Here is a 21,580-nt window from a genome sequence, read left to right as displayed (position 1 = left end):
ACCTCTGAAACTAATAATACACTATATGGTAATTTTTTTAAAGTCCAAATGGAGTTTCTACACATGAGCAATACCAATAACAAATGCATGTAGATGGCAAAAAGATACTCTTCTGTGCATAAGATTAGAAAATGTTACTGAACAAAAGAGATAATGGAATTAATGGAGAGCTACAACACATTCACAGGATGAGAATACTCAATGTGGTGATAACGTTTGTACTCTAATTTATAAATTTAATGCAATTCCAATAAAAATATCTCAACAAAATTTTTCATCAAACTAGACTAATTAATTCTAAAATATAAGAAAGTAAGATATTAAAAAGTATTACAGAATTATAATAGCTAAAATAGTGAGGGGTTTCCACAAGCCAGACAAAAGGATCAGAATAGACCCAAGCACCACTAGTACTAAGGTGTATGACAGAGGCGGCCAGTCAGCAGGGAAAGAGGAGCAGGACAGCAAATATACTGTCTCTTGGCCAACTGTTTCTAGTGGTATGCTTGGCTTTAGGGCAGGATTATTTTACCAGGATCCCAGGGACATAGTTGTTTGATGAGCCCCCTCTCATTATAGAACCTGACTCAACATGTTACCCTCTGATGATAGATTTGGTGTCTCAAGTACTTGGAAAGGAGGGACTCTGAGTAGGAACATCAGATTCTTGTTCTTGGAAAAGGACACCGACTTTATAGATTAGTGAATGAACATTCTGCTTTGCAAGTTTTATCTTAGTAGATAATCTAACTAGTACTACTAATGGAGACATGGATGAATGTACACCAGATGATTTCCAGCCCTGAAGTCAAGCTGAGAGCAAGGTCTTGAGGGAATGGGTTCCAGGAAAGGGGACTGAACATGAAGCTAAGGATGCTGAAACAGAGATGAGGTGCTGACAGGACAACTGGAATGACCTCTTCTAGAAGCTTCGTATTTCCAAGGAACTCCTGGTGGGAGGCACGACTGAGGCAACCGCTATGCTTACGGTTTCTGTGGTATAAATGGGGCAAGGAAGGAGAAGAAAATAGAATTTAAAATCAACTAACAGGCAATGGTGAGTTATTTTCTAAATAAAAACTATTCAGACTTCATTTGCTTATCTTCCTCTCCCTGTCCAAATGTGTGCTTGGAGTCAGCCTGCAGTCACCTATCAATGACTGCTCAGTTTCCAATTAATTATTTAACCAGTCAGTGTGGCACAATTGTGCCTGCCACCTAGATAAGCCATGGTAGGAACAGGGGGGGAGGGGGCGAGGAGAATCATTTTGAAGTTGGGAAATATTTTTGAAATTACAGGAAAAAGAGATGGCAAAATGTATTCTCTCTCTCTCTTTCTCTCTCTCTCTCTCTAATAATGAAAGAAATGCAGACATCAAGATACATTGACGTGTCTACAAAATTAGAAAAAAATTTCATGAGAGCCTTTGGTGAAATGGATACATACACAGTGAGACTTGTTGGGACAAACTTTCTGGGAAGCTTTGCGTACCAGTGTTTGAATCCGGTGACCCATGGATTTCAGGTCTGGGAAAGCTCCATGGAGAAAGTGCCGGAAAGGCTTGATGCACAAAGATATTCATTACAGTAGCATAATTTAAATTAGCTAAAAATTCAAGATCACCCTGAATATTTAATAATAAGAATAGTTTAGTATATTAGGATATGTCCATAAGAGGAATATCATATAGCCATAGAAATAATATTCATAAAGAATTCATGACATGGAGATTTTTCTTTATATTAAAAGAAAAAAGTAGAAATACAAAGAAATAGAAATAGAAAAACATTATAGAAAATAGAATCTCAAAATTAGAAAATATCCTCAGAGAAAAAAACTGGAAAGAATTAGAGTAAAATGAAAGTAGGCCATATCTCCAATAGTTGGTAATATTTTTTGCCCAAATTTCTGTCAAAGCTAGCCAACATTGCATTCTGTTCCTTTGTCTTAAGACCTTTTGGAAGCTACAATTTAAAGTCTTAGTTTCTAATAACATTTCCAATGTGGCCACAATTTTTAATGGAATTGATGGTTGTATGTGTTGCAAGTGTAGAGAACCATGACAAAGGGCTTTTCTTCTCCAAAGAGCAGGACAGATGGGCTACCTGGCTTCACTGGAGGATCACAGTTTTTACCCCAGGAGATGTGCTCTTGCCAAAGGAATATTTCAGCATTTCAAAAATATCAACAGCCTCTGAAACTCATCAAGGAGAAATTCTTTGATAGTGTTAGTGAGAACGTCATGGATGAACCAGGAGTTGGCTCTTTCCAAGCACACTGCAGAGAAACCACTTCCTCTATGGTTGCTTAAGATATGCAATGAGGGAAATCTTGGAGGGCAGGCCATCATTTGATGGTCTTCTCTTGCTCCAAACCTCAATCAACTTGACTGTCTCTTTAATGAATGAGTCATCAAAATATCCCCACAATTTATCACAAGTGGCTTCTTGGGCTAACCAGTGTATTGGCTGACCACTTCTGTTGAATCCACCAAGAAAGGGCTTTGTCTTGGGGAAAATGAAATGCTGGGGAATTTCTAGGCTTTAAAAATGAAATCTTACTTTGAAATTGATCCACATGGTTCAATTTATTTAGAGACTGGCAGTGTAAGGCACACCATTGCCATTGCAGGGGTGTGTGTGCTGTACCAAGAAAGAATGGCTTGAGCTTGAAATGAAACCAAACGATGCTATCTGAAGCTACTGCATATGCTTTCTGATGTCATTTTCCAACATTAGTATCCTTAATGTAAGCAATGATAGATGTCCATAATCATAATTAAGGGATATTTGCGTTCATTCCCATCAAAGAGGGGCGCCTGGTGGCTCAGTCGTTAAGCGTCTGCCTTCTGCTCAGGTCATGATCCTGGGGTCCTGGGATCGACCCACATCGGGCTCCCTGCTCAGCGGGGAGCCTGCTTCTCCCTTTCCCACTAACCCTGCTTGTGTTTCCTCTCTCGCTGTATGTCTCTCTCTGTCAAACAAATAAATAAAAAATCTTTTAAAAAAATTCCCATCAAAGAGAAGCTGTTCTAAATATCACAATATGGCGGCCACTTGGTCACTTATTACCTTTCACAGTAGCCTCCCAGGCCACCTGCACTTTTCTGATGGCACAGGACTTAATGGCAGGATTTGACATAAAAAAAGAAATTTCCTCTGCAATGACAGTTTTTAACGTAGTAGGAGGACATTTTAAAAATCTTTTAACATTGACTCTCTAAAACTCATTCAGGGGTATTCCTGGTGTTTTCCTTTCCTAGGGGTTGTCATAACAAAGTACTACAAACTGGGCTTAAAACACCAGAAATTTGTTTTCTCACTGTTCTGGAAGCTAGAAGTCTGAAATTATGTTTTTTGCAGGACTGTGCTCCCTCTGAAACCTGTAGGGGGTACTCCTTCCTGGCTTCTTTCTAGCTTCTTTCTAGCTTCTGCTGGTTTGCTGACCATCTTTGGTGTTCCCTGGCTTGTAGCTATGTAACTCTGGTCTCTGCCTTTGCTGTCACATGAAATTTTCCCTGTGTCTCCATGTCTTCATGTGGCTATCCTTTTATGAGGACACCAGTCATGGGGTAGGGATCCACTTTACTTGAGTATGATCTCATTTTTTTTTTTAATTTATTTATTTGCCAGGGAGAGAGAGCTCGAGAGTACACAAGCAGGGAGAGCAGCAGGTGGAGGGAGAAGCGGGCTCCCTGTTGAACAAGGAGCAGGACTTGATCATGACCTGAGCTGAAGGCAGACGCTTAACCAACTAAGCCACCCAGGCATCCCAACCTCATCTTAACTAATCACATTAGCAACCACCCTCTCTCTAAATAAGATCATATTCTGTGGGTTAGGGGTTAGGACTTCAACTGATCTTTTTGGGGGGGTGACAGATTCAAACCATAACACCTGGGGTCTATGAGTTGTCCAAAGAGCCTTTTATTTTTTATTTTTTTTTATTTTTTTTGAGACAGAGGGCAGTATGGGAACATTGGGATCAGAGAGTATGAAACAAGGGTGCAGAGAAGTAAGTGGGAGCAAGACCAATGCAACCCACTTTGCAATTCTGCCTGGAAGTCTCGTGGCAGTGGTCTTTCCCCCTGATGATTTTGGTGCAAGGACTTTGGTTACTGATGACGAGTTGTGGCCACTTCCCAGCTGAAGATGCTCAAATTCTATACTTGAGTATGGGTTGCAAAGTGAAGTTTATGGTTGTGTCCAGAACATTCTCTGCTGATGCCATATGTTTGAAAATGTCTGAATTTTGTGCAGAGACACACAAGCCATGTTTTTGTAAGTGGAGTTACATAATTAGGGCATGGACTTGCATTATAATTAGCACATGTAATTAGGCACAGACTTCTTGTCCTTTAATTAGACAATCAAGACATCTAATTACAAAATTAAGATGTAATTATGTGGCCCAAGATCGACATATTTCCTTCCATCCATTAGAGATCACATTTAGAAAAAAATAATTCACAAAAACTGATGAAGACATGAACCTGGAAACCAGATTCAAGGATGTTGAGGCAAGTCTTAAGAGGGCTGATAAGTTTTCTTTGGTCTTCCCTTTTAGGTATGAGGGGAGTTATTTAAAATATCATAGTCTACTTGAACAAATAATTGTACATACTATGCTATCGACCTTTGGAACACACACTAATGAAGAGGAATGTTGGCACGACTAATCTGTATAATTCACATGTGGCTTCAGAGGGTGATTTACAATTACACTTGAACATGGACTTCCGTGTGATGTTCTAGGAATTCATTCAAACCCAGTAAAGCAGCCAGATGGTGGAAACCTCCTTCCCATTCTTGGTTCTCCCTTGTGACTACTTTAGAAATAGACCCATTGCTCAGAATAATGCAAATCAGCACTTGGGTTGGGTTGTCCTTTCCCTGAATCTTTGAATATTTGATGAAAAGTTCTTATTTTAAGTGCTCCTTATTGGACTATAGGTGGGCAAAGGGGAGGTCGAAGACTATAGCGAACATTCCATCTTTCTAATGATAAGTGAGTGATTTTTTAGAGCAGCATTTTGTTCATCTAAATTCTAGTGCTCCTAGGAAGCTTGGCTGTAATGATACGCTCTATATTTTTCCTTGCTCCTAAATTGAGATTTGGCTGATCTCTGCATGATGCTAAACACCCAGTTTGACTCATTAATTTTTCTGAACTAACTGAACTTTTGACCTAATTGGCTGGCTGATTAGGGATTATAGCCATATGTCCAGGTTTTTCTAAGCCAGTTCTGACTTTAACTCTGTTATCCCACTGTTCCCATAAACTGGTGAAATATCCTAGTAATTCCAATGTTTTGACAGCTACGCTGCACTTCTCAGACTGCTGCTTTCTCCTGGAAAGTGGCATCAAAATCTGTCGGGCCCACGTTTCCTGATTTTTGGTTAAGAAAATATGCTTCCCATATGGTTTGGGGCCATGAAAACAAAGACACGAAGAGGTTATAAGCAGTTGGCGATGAGGTTTTGTCTCCATGGTGTGTTCTCTGCCTCCCTATTTCTGTGTTTCTCTCTTAAGCCATGGAATGTGATGAGGGACAAATTATGTGCAGAGGTCATTTTTGACCAGCAAAACACATAAATTTGCACAGAGAACTTAATTTTGCCATTGGGACTTTTTTTTTTCCTTTGTCTTCTGATAATTGTTCATGGTTGATGTAGAAGCAAAGGAATTGAACTGGGGCGAGGTACATTTTTAAAAAACAACATATTGATGGTGGGGAAAGGGCATTTAGAAGACAGCCTCGCCAACGTGTCTCCCACCTCTGAGATTTTAGGATTCCTCCATCTCCAGCCTGCCACGGGATCGGAAGGAATTTCCTGGGTCCATTCTACTCTCGCCCTCTATGCCTCTATCGCTTTGGTCCTTAGACACTGTCAACCAGAAACCACTCCTTCCACTCTACCTTGAGGAGAACTCACTAATTCTGTTTCCCAACAGAGTCAACATATGAATGAAAACTTCAATTTCTTGGTTTTTAAGATTTGCTTTTCCCCTCAGGTATTCCACATCAGCGTTTTCAAGACTGGAGAAGCTGGGCATCAGACATCCCAAGCCGTCTCCTTTTATTGGAAATTTGACATTTTTCCGCCAGGTAAGGGCAGCCTTCCATTGTCTTCCAGCGTAAGATATGCTGGGCCCAGGGCAGCTTCTCCCATGGAGCACTGTGTCCATCTAGGTCACCCACACCTGGGTGGTCTATATGTGAAGGCACTGTGTGATGAGCCTTCCCCTCCTTGAATGAAGTCTCACATGACGACAATGTTCCATTGATTATCACTCATCAACATGTGTTGAATCCTGCCATCTGTCCATTCCTCCATTTACCCCAAATCCAACTGACTGAGTATCTAAATGTGCCAGGCCCTAGGATGTGGAAGAAGTAGAGAGATTACTTATGCCCTTAAGCCTGCGCATGAAATCATGGTGTTCAGCACTAGACGGGATGTACCCTAGTGCTAGATTAGGTGAGAGAGATGGTAGCTGAAGAGAGAAGAGAGGAAGAGAGGAAGATCTGTCAGGGCTAGAATCACCCTGGAGGACTTCCTGGAGATGGAGGTCTGGCAGGAGCAATAAACACAAGGGCAAGAATGCAATACCAGGTGAGGAACAATAATATGTGTGTTTGGACTTAAATGAGAAATAGGGCACAGCTTGATGAGTAGCCTGGATTGACTAGAAGCCAAAGATGGGGGAGTGACAACGTGGCTGTCATTCTAGAAAGGCCTGTGTACTATCACTTGTGAGCAGGAGAGGGACCCTAAAGTGGAAAGTCATGCTGCAGGGGAGAAAACTTAGTTTAAAAAGTCTACGTGATGTGGTAAGTGCTTGGCTCAGGTGGTGAGGGTGAAAGAGAAGGATATTGGGGGCAAAGTTAGTAACTCCTAGGATGAATTCGGTGTAGAGAATTCAAGGCAAATAAGCCAAAGCGTCTCTAAGTGTTGAGCCAGGTTCACAGGGAGAATGGCCATGAGTTGACAGAAACAGAAGGTCTGGAGGGCAGCTGGTCTGGGGAGATACCTTTGATTGGCTGGAAAGACATGCAAGTGGAAAGGTCCTGTAGGCATTTGTAGATGGAGACCCAAGATACTATCTTCTAAGAATATTTTTGTTTCCCTTCACTGGGTTTTCTCAGAAGCCAGATGGTTTAATCTGCGAACTCATGGTGGTGCTACCACCAGACCCTGCATCAGGAGCCGACAGATCCCATGTGTGAAGAACCGCTGAGCTGAACAGAGACAGGAAGGGCTAACTGGGCCAATCCTGGTCATATCTATTCGATGTCGTTCTAGGATTTCCCCACCACCCCCCTCAGAAAGGCTGGCCCTCAGCACCGCACAGATAACAGCATTCGCTATTTCTGTCCTTTTCCCTCTTCCTCGGTTTTCCTTTCTGTCTCTGTTCTCTGTCTGACATTCTCATTCCTCTTTATTGTTGCTGTTGCTCTCTTCCTAGTGTTTTAAATACCTTCTCCCCACCTCTGTCTCAGGGCTGGCGCGCTCACAACGCTAAACCCACAAACAGCGACCTCATTAAGGCTTCCGGTGAGTCCTTGAAGCAAGTGTGAAGAAATTTCTAAGTGTCAAAAGAGAACAACACGCTGGAGAGGAAATTCAAAATAAATAGATTTCACATATTTCTGGGAGGAGGGAATGATCAGTTGTATTCAGTTGAGTAATTTAGTACTAACATTCTGAGGAAAAATAGTAGAACTGTCGATACGAAGAGAACACTGTGCTCCTGCCTCTGGTAATTTCCACATATGCTCCTTTTCAGCTCGTCATCCTTGTATGTACAAACCTTGCCAAGATCCTTCTAGAACATAGTAATTTCAGCGACTATTTTTATATTCATAGAAGCTTTCCTTGATGTATGGCAAGCTTAGACTGTGAAAGTGGATGTAATAAGGATGGGATGTATTTCCATTAAGGACATCCACGTCTTCTACCCGCCACCTCCCAACTGTCTCCTCTCCCCCACGCCTCGGTTGTGTCTCCTTTATACTGCATTCCCATGACACAGGGATCTAGCAATCTCCAGACCCTCACCCCTACAGTTCCTCCGTCTATATTTGCACACAAACCCCATCCCCACTACATGACCCCAACCCTGCAGCACAGTGGCTGTGGCATTTTCTGACATCTGTCTCCAGGTATACATGTTTCCCATGACAAAATGTGTCTAATGTTTTGTCCCATGTGAAGCTACTCTAAGGTTCTTATGTTCTGACTCCATTGATTTTAGTCAAAAATTTCACTTGGATCATGATATTCAGAATTTGTGATAATTCGGATAGATTCAGCAGGCGTTGACACACATAGTGGCTGTCAAAGGGGGCTTTGCCAAAATTAATAATAATATAAACCACACTGCAGAGGGGAATGTTAACATAGTTGAGAAAGCAAACAGTTTTCAAATATTTTAGCAGCAATTACACGCAAATACTTTAAGTAGAGATGATCTCCTTCCATCCATTAAACCAGAGTTGACCGAGATTTTTCCTTGGCAATACGTTTTTTAAGCTATTTGTTTATTCTAATACTTCAAAGTACTTGAAAGCAATAGAACTTGAATTATTTTTTTATTGTTTATGTAATTGTGTTCTCACGGTTCTGGACTTTTTCCTGAATAAATTTGAATACTTGAAATACTGTTTAATCTTATTCTTACGATAGTGGTGTGTTTTCTGCAGGGTTTCTGGGAAAGCCAGATGGAGCTCAGAAAGCTATACGGACCTGTGTGTGGGTAAGAGGGAACTCCACTTTTCTACCATTTATCTTGATTTCTGCATGTTCTGATAAGGAAGTAATAACCAGAATGGGGATGTTGCGTGCGTTTAGGTCTTTCGAGGAGCCACAAAGCCAGGGCCTAACTGTACAGATGAGGCTCCTGGAGGAGGCCCCAGTGTTGCCCAAGGGGGCCCCATGCTAGGCTGAAAGAACACCATTTCCCAGCCTTTAAGACCCTGACCAGTTAGGTCAGACCCTGGGTGCCTTGACCATCTCGCACTACTGCTGCAATTGGACACAGGGGCCCTCCATGCCTCACTTTAGTTTGCCTTGAGAACCCATGACTGGTCTTTTCTCATGAACTTACCAAAACCTAACTTGGATCCATTTTGTTCAATTCTGTGGGTAAAACATGCTGTCAGCTGCATGACCATATAATCTGCCATCCAATACAGTACACTGTGCTGGCCGTGAAAGGGGGCGATATTAATAATTATCCCAGGCCAACAGTGGACATGATGACTGTCCAGGATATACTGGGACATCTGGTCATTCTAGTTCTCTGCCATGTAAAGTACTAGAGCCCTCTTGTTTTCTTGAATTTTCCCTTGTTATGTCTCAGATAATGCTCCTTCTTTAAAAAAAAAAAAAATGAAATTCCAGAATCTGGTGAACAAACATATGTTAAGACCAATTATTTTATTCAAGATTTGACAGACTTGAGTCATATTCTCAACGTGCATCTTTCAACACTGGAGTCCTAATAATTTTTAGTCTGTTTCTGTACCGCTCCTCCTCAGCCATGGGGTGATTATTAGCAGCTTTTTTCCAGACCTCCAGGTCTGTGACCACTGTGTTAGGTGCAGTAAACTTCTATTGTGTTCCTAATGTACACGCTAATGGGGTCCAGTGGTTTGGGAACCCTTCTATCCATAAGATCCGTGATGCTTCTTCTCCCAGTGACGATTTTCAAAAGACTGACTTGTATTTTATGGAAAAGGCCCTACCTGGGAGTTTTGGCTGGGTAAAGTTTTGGCCAAGTTGTTAGCCAAAGTTTTGGCCAAGTTGTTCTCACTGCCCTTCAGTTTGCTATATGATCCTGCAAAAGTAATAAATTGTCATACTAGATGCTCTCTGAATTAGTTTGTTACTGCTGCAGAACAAACTGACCTAAAATGCAGGGACTTAAACAATAAATTATTATTCATCACATGTCTAAGGAGTGGCTGGAATCGATTAATCTAAGCTACCCTTGGCTCAACTCAGCTGGGCTTGCTGGTGCATCTGCTGGTCCTCTGGGCAGCCAGCTCACTTAGGCTCAAGTGGGGCAACTCTGCTCTATGTATCTCTCATCTTCTTGGAATATCAAGGAAACCAGGAAAGGCTCTTCTCAAGGTGAAGGCACATATTCAAGAGAGCATACCTAAGAGCACAAGAACATTTTAAGTTTCTGCTGCATCATGTCTGATAACATCCTATTAGCCAAACCAAGTTCTATGGCCACTCAAAGGGCAGGAAGCACACTCTGCCTGCAGTGAGGCCAAAGCAAGTCACTTGGCCAGGCCTGACACGGATGGGGCAGGGAGGTGTGTTCCTCTGATGGAAGGGCAGGGAGACGGTGCACATCTTTCAATAATAATTAACTCTATGTAATTCTCTAAGATATCCTTTAGCTTGGTCTTCAGTTTTTTCTTACTTGCATAACTTCTTGCTTTAAGTATGATAGATACTTAATAAAGGCTCAAAGGATTAACCCATTTACCTTTCTCTTACTCTTGTGCTATTCTACTGCTTTCTCAAAGTTCTCATTCCAGTTCTCTCTTCCCAACAGTCTCAATCTGTGGTTGACTTGACACTGACCTTGGAGATCGTCCCATACATTACTGAGACATAGCAGTGACTCAGAATGACAGCAGCTTCCCTAGAATTTAGGAAAAGGCCTCTCTAAGTTTGAATTCTAGGAATCCATCCCCTGGAGTACTCTTCTGGTACAGATTTTTCAGAGTAGAGCACTTGGGTATTTTAAAATAATTTAAAAATGTCAGATGAAGAGTTTAAAGGGCACTGTATTAACTTGTGGCTGGTGTGGTGTGCATGCCTGTGTGAGAGGTGAGGGGCAAAGAGAAAGAGGGGAGGAGGGAGAGAAAATTAGTCTCTTTGACAACAGGATGTCTAATCAACTCCACCAGCCCAACTTTAACTAACTTAACACCATTTATCATTTTCATTTCAAGAAAAAGGGAATCGAAGAGACTGATTTCTGATGAGGTTGTAGAGATAGAAACTGCAGTATCATCTCCACTCTTTGTTCCCACCTCTGGTAAAAAGAGAAAATAAGAAAGGGGATGAAATAATTTCTTCCTATAGGACTGCCAACATTTTTCTCCTTTAGAAAAAAAGGTGAGCCATAGAATGCTGACTTCTTTTTAAACATGTCCACTCCTGGATTTGGAGTCAAGACGGTGATGGGGCCAAGTCCGGCCTGAGCGCTGTAATCTTGATGAGAATCGGTGTGCTCACCTTTAGAAATGAAAGGGATGGGGACACCTGGGTGGCTCAGTTGGTTAAGCGGTTGGGAATGTCAAGGATGAACTACGTTCAGTAAAAAGCCTTTCTTTTATACAGTGATTTAGTTGAAGTTATATTAATTTTTAGATCATTTTTATTTATTTTTTAAAAGATATTTATTTATTCATTAATTATTATTTTGGGGAGAGAAAGCGCGCATGCACAAGCAGGGGGAGTAGCAGGGGGAGCGGGAGAAGCAGGCTTGCTGCCAAGCGGGGAGCCCAATGAAATGTGGGGCTCAATCCCAGGACCCTGGGATGACATCCCAAGCCAAAGACAGAGGCTTAATGGATGACGGAGCCACCCAGGCATCCCTCACTACTTTTATTTATTTATTTATTTTTAAAGATTTTATTTCTTTATTTGACAGAGAGAGTGAGCACAAGCAGGGGAACAGGCAGAGGGAGAGGGAGAAGCAGGCTCCCTGCAGAGCAGGGAAAGCACGATATGGGACTCTATCCCGGTACTCTGGGATCATGACCTGAGCTAAAGGTAGTGGCTTAACCAACTGAACCACTCAGGTGCCCCTACTTTTATTTTTTTAGAAAATATTACCAAGCCCAGATTGGTCCTCTTAAAAATTAAAATGATAGATCGACGCAGCATCTGACAAGGGAAGCCCCACACTGTTGATGCCATATAGAGAGGCACTGCCTTGCTGGGTGTCGGGACAGTACTCCATGTTGGGAGAAGCGCGCGCAGAGAGGACCTCTCTGCTCTGGATCTGAAAGCCAAATATGGGGATCATGATGCTTTTTATCTGGTTGTTATCATAGCAACTCAGTCGGAGTCTGGGTCCCCAAACTGGAGATCAGCTCCTTATCCATCCTCCCTCCCACTCCCTGCTATGGGGAAGATACTGCTCGAGAAGCTTTCTGCCAAGAAGGGTTGACAGCATCACTGTTTATTGTCACCGCCACCACCACCGAGAACAAAATGTCTTTACCAAGTATCTAATTATGTAGCCTGCTTTGCCACGCGCTGTGCAGATAAAACTACACATGTTGTCTCTGCCTTCTTTGAACTTGAATGTAAAGCAGATGGACTGGCACGCGTACCTATCCAGTTTTTATTCACAATACTTGGTTTGAACTCTTTTGAATTGCACGGTAGGACCCCTGACAACATAATAGGAAGAAAGTGAGGCTTTACAGCTTTAGACAATCTGCCGTCAGTTAATGATTACTGGTTAGCTCCTTCGGTCTGAGTGTGAGCCCCCAGTTGGATTTATATTCCTTCCCAAACCCTAAAAGAACAGCATCACCATAACCATCAGACACTTGTGATTGGATAGAAACAGGATGGAGATGATTTTCCTCCAATTTGTAACTGGCTTGATAATCCAGGGGATGACAAGCCTTTATTAAACTCTTCCTATTAATTACTTTTAAGTACTTACGGCACCTAAGTTTAGCTCATTTGTGACTCCTGAAGTCTCCTATCCAAAGCTTCTTTACCCTTCTCTTAGATGTCTTTTAAGGGATAGTTCTGTAGCTGTTCTTTTTAGCTCCGTCTCTATCTCTTCTTGCCCTTACTTTATTTTGACCCTTGATTTCTAGTATAAACTTTACTCCCTCTTGTTGAATTTGATTCTCGTGCTTCTTGGCCTCCATCCTTCTCCACCCGTCCGTTTCATTACTGCCCCCTCATTCCTATATCCCTTTAACAAGCCAGATTTGTACAGTGATCTCACATACCCTCCTTGGAATAGTATGTTGTAAGTAGGTAAGCATGCATATTGTACACAATTCATAAAGTACAAACAAGTATTCAGCAGAAAGTGAAACTGACACCCTTCTTGGACCCTTAGCCACTCTTTCCCGGAAGAAACCTCTGCTATCAATTTCCTAACAGTCAGATGGATAATATATGCTAGATGCTGTTCTTTATCTTGCCTTGTTCATTAATGATATTTGTGAAATTGTCCCATTTCAGTACATTCATTCTTGTTAATAGCTATTCTCTTTTTTAAGATTTTATTTATTTATTTAACAGAGAAAGAGATAGTGAGAACAGGAACACAAGCAGGGGGAGAAGGAGAAGCAGGCTTCCTGCTGAGCTGGGAGCCCCATATGAGGCTCGAACCCAGGATTCTGGGATCATGACCTGAGCCGAAGGCAGACATTTAATGACTGAATCACCCAGGTGCCCCATAACTGCTATTCTGTTTTTTAAGGATTCCATTGTATGGATGTATCTGAATTCTAAAATTAAGTTTTCAATTGATGAACATATTTTGTTCTCATAAATAATAGAGCAGTGAATATTCTTGTATATACATCATTGCTACCTTATGTAAGTATGTCGGTAGGATAAATTCCTAAAACAAATTATTAGGTCAAAGATTATCTACACTTCTAATTTTATTTTAAATGGCTCTGTCTAGGAGTTATATCAATATACATTCTCATAAATATGTATATGAGAGCACCTGGTTCTCTCACGTGATTGCCATTAACATGTGGTGGTGGTCATCATTTTAAGTCTTTAGCACTTGATGGTAGTTTTGATTTGCACTTTTCTAATGATGAACAAGCTTGGATATCTTTCATATGTTTAAAATCCTTTTTTTTTGTTTATGTTTAAAAGCATTTTTTTTCCTGAAAACTCCTCTGCCACTATTGGATTAGTGATCTTTTCCCAATTTCCCAATTAGTTGTAGAAGCTCTTCACATATTAAAGAAAATAGCCCTTTACATCTAACATACATTGCAAATATTTTCTCCTATATATTGTTTAACTTCATTTATTGTGTTTTTTTTTTCCAATCAGAAAACATTTGGTTTTTTAATGGTTGAATTCAATCAATTTTAATGGTCTCTACATTTTGGATCTTACTCAAAAAATATATGTTTTTAATTTCCAGTTTTCTGGTGTTTTTTATTTCATCTAAAAAATTTCAATATTTAATACCTTGAGAATCTACCTGAGAGTAAGGGTAGGAGGAGGCATTCACTCTTACTTTTTTCAGATGGTAGTGTTCCATCTGGAAAGTCATCCTTTTCCAACTGAAATGAACATTACTGTTATCATTTACTAGTGCCCATATCTACATATTTGTGACTTCTGTGCACTAATCCCTTTCCTAATTCCATGTCAGCGCTCCACCAAATAATCTCATGTGGATATCATGAATGCAGTACCTTCTGGTACCTACCAGCAGTAGAATGTTCTCAGAACATCTTTGCAAGCCTCAAAATCTGAAGCAATCTCTCAGGGATCCTTGAGTCCCCAAATTGAAAAAAAAAGAAAATCAATTTAGCAAACAAATAAGGCTTTGGTAGAAAAGACCTGGCACTCAGACATAAGGTTCATGCCCATGGGAGGTAGAGGTGTCTCATATGCTTCCAACTTGGAGGTTTTTAGCACCGTTTTTATTTAATTAGCCAGCGCCCATGAACTAACAGCACCTCGTCACCAGGCAGTGAGGAAGTTGAGAACTTTGGGATGCATATGGGAAAGCAACGAAAACAGGAAGGTCATTTCAGTGTTTTTTCAGGAGAGCCAGCACTTCGAACAGAGTAGGGTCTGGAACATTCGCACGTGAGAGCTCCAAGCCAGTGAGCTCACGTGCTAGACACGTGCAGCAGCAGGATGGCGCTGAGATGGGTTGGCTTAAATGCAGGCAGATGGCTGTTGTCATCAACGTGCAGGATGTTTGCTGGCCAACCTGAAAAGACCTAGAACTCTGGGAATGAAAGGGCTCCGAAGGACTCAGTCTGCTACAGCCCTGCGCCCCCTGGTTGTTCTCTAAGACAATACAAGACGCTTGAACACAGGGAACTTGAAAACGTGGCAGAGTATGGCGTGGGCTGGAACCCATGGCTGCTTTGTTCAAGAAAATAGAAGCGTTCAGACTCACACCTGGGCAACTGATAGGGGGCGGAGGGGGCAATATTTGGGTCTCCTGACTTGGTAAAAGTTGAGTCTTTGAAGAAAGTATGGAAAACAAAGCTTAGGATCACCATCTTCAAGTGATGTGAGTCTGAAACCAAAATTAATATGAGACCTGGTGGTCTGCATGCCATAATTATTGAGAATCAGTCTGTGAGTTAAATATCTGTATTCTCGCAGGTCAAAAGAGATCAGTTGCTAACACTCAACTTGCAAGGGCCCATTTTTTTAATGAATAATCACCCTGGTGTTGCATTTTAGGGTGGGGTGCATTTTTTTTTTATAAAAATGAATATAATTGGCTGATTTTTTTTTTCTTAGGAGGGCTTTAAGAGAAGGAAGAAAGTTGTCAGCAGGAAAATACATGATAATTACCACCCACTGAAGCATGTAGCCTAATAGGTAGAATTATCAAAGGAACAGTTGTCCTAAGATAAATAGGCAATCTAGACCCAAAAGGACAGGAAGATTCTATTAGCATCCCACTTCTCTTGAATGAGGTTGCTTTTCACCTCTCCTATCCCTATCACAGTCTCTTGTTACACCTGAGTTACTATAAGGCTTCTATTCTTCCTTATGACTTAAGAGTACTCTTTTTCCCTAGTCTTCATCCAAAGACCCTTCTGATGTTTACTGATTTTTTCTGGACTTTGAGTCTCTTCTTTAACACACCATTTCTCACCACTTCCCTTCCCCCATTCTCATTCTATGACAACCCATCGGTGGGGGTTACTGCGCAGTTCAATGACTCCTACTGTCCAGGTCTTTGGGACCTACACTCCTAAAAATCAGGAGCCCGTATGAATTCCCCTTTCTTGGGTAGAAAAACATCAAACAGAGCATGCTAACTTACAGGAGAAAACTGGGGTTCACATTCCAGCTCCAGCTCCCCTATCTGCCCCCTTGTTACCTTGATGGATTTAAGCCAATCTCTTCCCCTCTCGAAACCCCAGATTTCTCAAAATAAAATGAGGGATATGGACTCTATCAGTGACTTCGACACTTGAATTATGAGCCTTGGTGAATAATAACATTTTGCATGGTGATCCAGGACACACACACTTGAAATAAAAGTCTTACAAAAGAACATCTTACTACTGTAAGATCCACATTGACCTATTCTATTCTATTATTTCCTGGAAAACAAAACAAAACAAAACAAAAAATACAAGTTCGTCATGGCTCACTGAATCGGTTTCATAACCACTAGTAAGTTAAGATGAGCAATTCGAAAACCAAAGGGCCAGATGATACCTGAAACCCTTGGCAGCTCTAAATGAGGGAGCTGCAAACCAATGGCTCGACTCCAACAGTCATCACTGAAAATGTGATAAGCCCCTGTTTTTATGGTGGTTTCGGACTATGAGACCCCTGGACAAAATCAGTGGCTGAAATAGAATATAAGCTGAAACCGTCCCTCCGCGGGGGGGCGGGGGGAGGGCATCCTGCTCCTCACTCAGCACTTGCTGCCCAAGAATACCTTGCTGTTGCTTCTTTAAAATCACAAGTTCAGGCATTATGACAATTACTGCCCAGGCTTAACCCAGAATCTTTCAAGCGAAAAAGCGTTAACAGAATATATGGGCTGGCAATTTAAAACATCTGTCGGCACTATTTTTGCACTGAGGGTCAATATCTAAGTAGTTCATGGGAAAACTCTGTCTTGGTGAGGTATGGCTATCATTGTGTGCTTCCAAGGGATGGGGCAGCAGAGGGAATGACCCAGACATTCACTGGGGTGGCCAGGTACGGAAAACTGACCAGGCTGGGGTTGCTGATGGAGGAGGTTCCAGCCAATGAGCAAAGCACAGTGTTTAAAGGGTTAAGAAATTGGCAGCTCCCCATTCCAGCAAACATGGCCATTGTGAACAGTCCAGGAGAAGGGTGCCCAAAGAGGAGGTCAGTTGGACAAGAATCAGGCATCCAGAAAAGCAGAAATCAGGAAGACCTGTCAGTGGACATGAGGCCCCAACAACGGGGTGCCGGGTCCTGAGATGGGCCTCTGGGAGGAGGAAAGCAGGGCATCAGCGGGGGAGAGGCCTGAGGACACACACAGGCGCTCACACACAGGTGCTCAGTCCTCAGACTGGGAGCAGAATGTGAGGTCCAGGATGCAGAAACCAGACCCAGTCCCTGCTGCCAGCTGGGGACAAGAGATCCATCCTGGGGGCAGCAGATCAAGGTTGAGGACGGGATGTCTGGGGTTGTTCCACATCTGGGGAGGGGCTGGGACTGCAGGTGGGGGACAAGCACTTGGCTGGAAAGAGTGCAGGGCTCAGAGGCAGGGAAAAGTCAGCCTCAGATTTTCAGTTTTACACTCCTTCATGTGCGTTCCCCAAATCTACCAGCATAGTGGGTTCAAGATGGAAGAGAGCTCACCCTTCATCAGTGACAACCACATAACGGCATCAGTGACTTCTTTATCCCTCAGGTGACAGCCCTGTACCAGTGTGCCCCCGAACAGTAGAACATCTCAAATTAAAACTGCATGAAAGCTCTATTTCCAACTAATATTTTCAAATAATAAATTCCATATTTAATTGAATTGTACCTGCAACAAATCCAAGTTGTTCAACCCAAAATGCAAAATAGAATTATGTAACCTAGTCATGAATCACTGTGGCATTTGCCAAGGCATTCTCCCATCTGGAAGCAGGTCCAGATAACACATGGCGTTAGCAGACATCTTCTGTCGAGAACTCTTCTGCACAGATACTCTCAAAAATTGCACACGCTTACCCAATTCTTATGGCTCTCAACCCTAATTAATTGAGAATGCAAATAGCATCCCTATTCTGTCCAAAAATAAGAATGACACACTATGTTTGATTTCACGATGTAAAAAAAAAAAGTCATTTCTAAATTCAAAGGAGCAAATTTCCGAATTCACACAGAGCTTCAAGTTCTTCTTTGTCCTGATTTTGGGAGCAGAGAAACTTTTTTCAAGTTCCTGGAGCCCTTGAATGATTAAAAAAAAAAAAAAAGGGCGAACAGTTTTGAATCTTGCTACATAGGGCAGAAGGCAAAGGCATCTAAATCACTACACCAAATTAACTCTGGATATATAGAACTTTCAAACAAACAAATCACGTATCGTCTCACACGTTTGAAATTCTACTAGGTTTTGGGAATGATCAAATTTTATCTTTAAAATGGACCATTTAGGGGTGCCTGGGTGGCTCTGTCGGTTAAGAATCTTCCTTAGGTTCAGGTCATGATTCCAGAGTCCCAGGATCGAGCCCCACCTCAGGCTCCCTGCTCAGCGGGGTGTCTGCTCTCTCTTTGCCTCAACCCCTCCCTTCTGCTTGTGCTCTCTCTCTCAAATAAATAAAATCTCTTAAAAAATAATAAAATGGACCACATGGGGCCCCTAGGTGGCACGGTCCATTAAGCAACCAACTCCTGGTTTCAGCTCAGGTCATGATCTCATGTGGTAGGATTGGGCCCCATGCCAGGCTCCACGTTTGGCATGGTTGAGGGGAGCAGGGACTGCTTAAAGATTTTTCTCCCCTTCCCCGACTCCCATGCTCTCTTTCTCTCTCTCTAGATAAATAAAGTCTTTATTAAGAAAATAAAATAAAATGGACCATATTCTCCTTTCCTCCTCAAGACCCCTAAATCTTTTAGAGTTTGGGTCTTTTACTATGTAATACATAGTACATACTATGTAATACATAATACATACAATTATTCCTGGTCTGTCTTAAGTGGGAGACTTCTGCCGCTGGGCACACAAAGTAATTCCTAGCAAGGGGCGGCCAGGTTTTAGGATGCCTGCATGCCTGGAGCATGATCATACGTAGCAAGTTAATTACTAAAATTAGGTTCCTTGATTATTGTTCTTATCTCAAGACCATGCTCCTCACAACTTCTCCCCCATCACACCCCCAGACTGTAAGAATTTTGCAACCTACTATATGAAATTTCCTACTCCGAGTGAGGCTCACAGTATACTGGCGTATTGACAAAGGCCTGACTCTGACTCGTTGCCCAGGCTCCCCACATGAACCACTAAGGAGGCACTGTGAGCAAATGATGCTATCTTTGTCCCTGTTTCAAGAGGAAATTATAACCTCTGCCCTGGGCCTTTGGCTGGTGGATGGCCCGTCGCCACGTGGTAGGTGGACGTGGTGAGTGTGGTCTTTTGTTGTGTTCCAACACCCACCAGCACCGCCTGGTACTACTCAGGCTACAGGGGAAGTGGGCATCTGGTTATTGATCATGGTTACTGCCCTTCCCAACAGGACCCCTGGGGAAGGAAATCCAGGTCCCATCAGGGTCATCTCCTCCATCTTCTCCAACGCTAATGCAGTGCTCGCTGTGGATGAACCTCCAGAGAGGCCACTGTTGAGTGGCCACTTGCCTTTGAGACGTGTCTGTAACTCTCCAAGTTCTCTTCTCAGATTCACCGCCAGACTACAGCTTGTCCCTTGTGACTCACGTGGCTACTCGATCCTTCCGAAGGACTCCAGCCTAAAGATTCTTAATGGCTTCCCTGAAGTTTTGGATGTCTCTGCTAGAGTCTGGGTCCCTCGGACCCTTTTGGTTCTTTGTCCTCCTTAGCCCAGGACCCCACTAGGATGTGGTCTCCTGAATGGACACTTAACCTCCTGAGTCCTGCCCACCCCCATATCTATACTTGTTAACGAACAACAGGCTTCAGTGTCCGAGACCCCGCAACCGACACCCACAGAATTAAGATTTCATCGTAATAGATGGAATGGGCTTTCGTGCCTCCGTACCGCGTGGCTGTGAGATTAGTGGGTCCCCGACTCCTGGTCTGACCCAGGTGTTGAGGTCGGCATGCATGGAGGACATTTGACTGGAGGGCTCTTCTTTTGTGGTAAAATACAATGTCAAATTTACCATCTTAGTCCTTTTTAAGTGTGCAGTTCTGGGGCATTAAGTACATTGAGACTTCTGGGTAACCATACTACCACCCATCTCCAGGACGCTTCTCCTCTGGAAAAAAAACAAACTTTGTACCCATGAAACAAAGCCTCCCCCGACCTCCTTCCTGTCGCCTCTGGCAACCACCATTCTACTTTCTGGCTTTATGATTTCAACTGTTCCAGGAACCTCCAAGAAGCAGAATGACACCACAGTTGTCCTTTTGGGACGGACTAATTTCACTGAGCATAATGGCCTCAGGGTCCCCCCACGTTGTAGCAGGTGTCAGAATTTCCTTTCTTTTTAGGGCTGAATGATATTTTAAGTATAAACCATGTTTTGTTTATCCATTTATCTGTCTGTGGACCCTTGGGCTGTTCCCACCTTTGGGCTATTGTGCACTGCGTGGCTATGAACGTGGGTGTGCGAGCAGCAATTCGAGATCTCACTTCCAGTTCTCGCATGGAGAGATCCAAAAGCAGAAACACTGGACCATGTGGTAATTCTCTTTTTCATTTTTGAGGCGATGCCCTACTGTTTTCCGTACTGACTGCACCATTTTACATGTGGACAACATTCTGTCCCAATGCTTTACTATTCCCTTTGACCGTGGTTATGTGGCCATTACTTTTTGCCTCCCAACCTTGAGAGTGAACCCCAGGAGAAATGTAAACTTCCCCATGTGCTCTGGAACCCAACTGGTCAGTGTGAGCCACACATTTCTAACTGGAATGCGTGGCCCCAGTCATCTTGCCCCAGCTTCCTGTTGACTATAAGCCAGCGGGCACATTCTTTACCAGACTAGCCCTGTTATCAACAAATGCCTGAGCTGCACCATCAATTTAGTTCGTTTTAATAAATTCCCAGTAGTCCCCCTCCCGGAGCCCCTTCTCTTCTTATCTCACTCTCTGCCAAACCCTTCACAATTTATGTGTTTACTTTTCGGTTCTGCTTTCAGCCCCTCCAAGCTTCCTCCTCGCCAGGTCACTGTAGCCTTTGTGTCTCACATAAATTTAGTCCTCAGTGTCTGGGACTCCTGCTGACGTCCACTCGCTTGTTCACGAGGCCACGTCTCCTCTCCTGGGCACTGGCCCTTCCCTATCTGGACTTCACACCTCAAGGAACTTTTCAAGATCATGGCCTTGCTTTGTGACGATTTGCTGGAGGAGGCACGTGGAAGTCCCCCTCGGTCCTTGCGACCTCTGCACAGAGTGTGCGCTCACGGAGAGGGGCCGAAGGCCTTCACATCGGGTCCCGTGAAGGAGAGATGGTGTGCCCGGGTGCATAAGCTTGGGAGGAAGTTATGGGGTTTTGGCTGAGATGGAGAAAGGGAGTGAGTACAGGCCAAGGGTGTGCTAGGCCAATGTGATCTTTGGGACAGTGACAGAGAGCATGACCTTGGCAGTGCGGGAGAGGAGACAGACCAAAGCCACGGTGCTAAGGAAGTGGGTTCCTGGGAGGAAGTAGGTGCCCGGGGTCATGG

General features: G+C 42.9%; 1 protein-coding gene across 1 annotated transcript in view; it reads left to right on the top strand.

The window, feature by feature from the left end:
* The window catches only part of TBXAS1 (thromboxane A synthase 1), a 163,165-nt gene that overhangs the window by 46,127 nt on the left and 95,458 nt on the right, over window positions 1-21,580 (top strand). Inside the window, exons 3-4 of the mRNA XM_059396285.1 lie at window positions 6,017-6,110; window positions 8,709-8,761. Coding sequence (XP_059252268.1) covers window positions 6,017-6,110; window positions 8,709-8,761 — 147 coding nt within the window. The remainder of the gene's footprint in view (window positions 1-6,016; window positions 6,111-8,708; window positions 8,762-21,580) is intronic.

The sequence above is a fragment of the Mustela nigripes genome, chromosome 4 (genome assembly GCF_022355385.1).
Source record: "Mustela nigripes isolate SB6536 chromosome 4, MUSNIG.SB6536, whole genome shotgun sequence".
Lineage (NCBI taxonomy): Eukaryota > Metazoa > Chordata > Mammalia > Carnivora > Mustelidae > Mustela > Mustela nigripes.
This window is presented reverse-complemented; position numbering and strand designations above follow the sequence as displayed.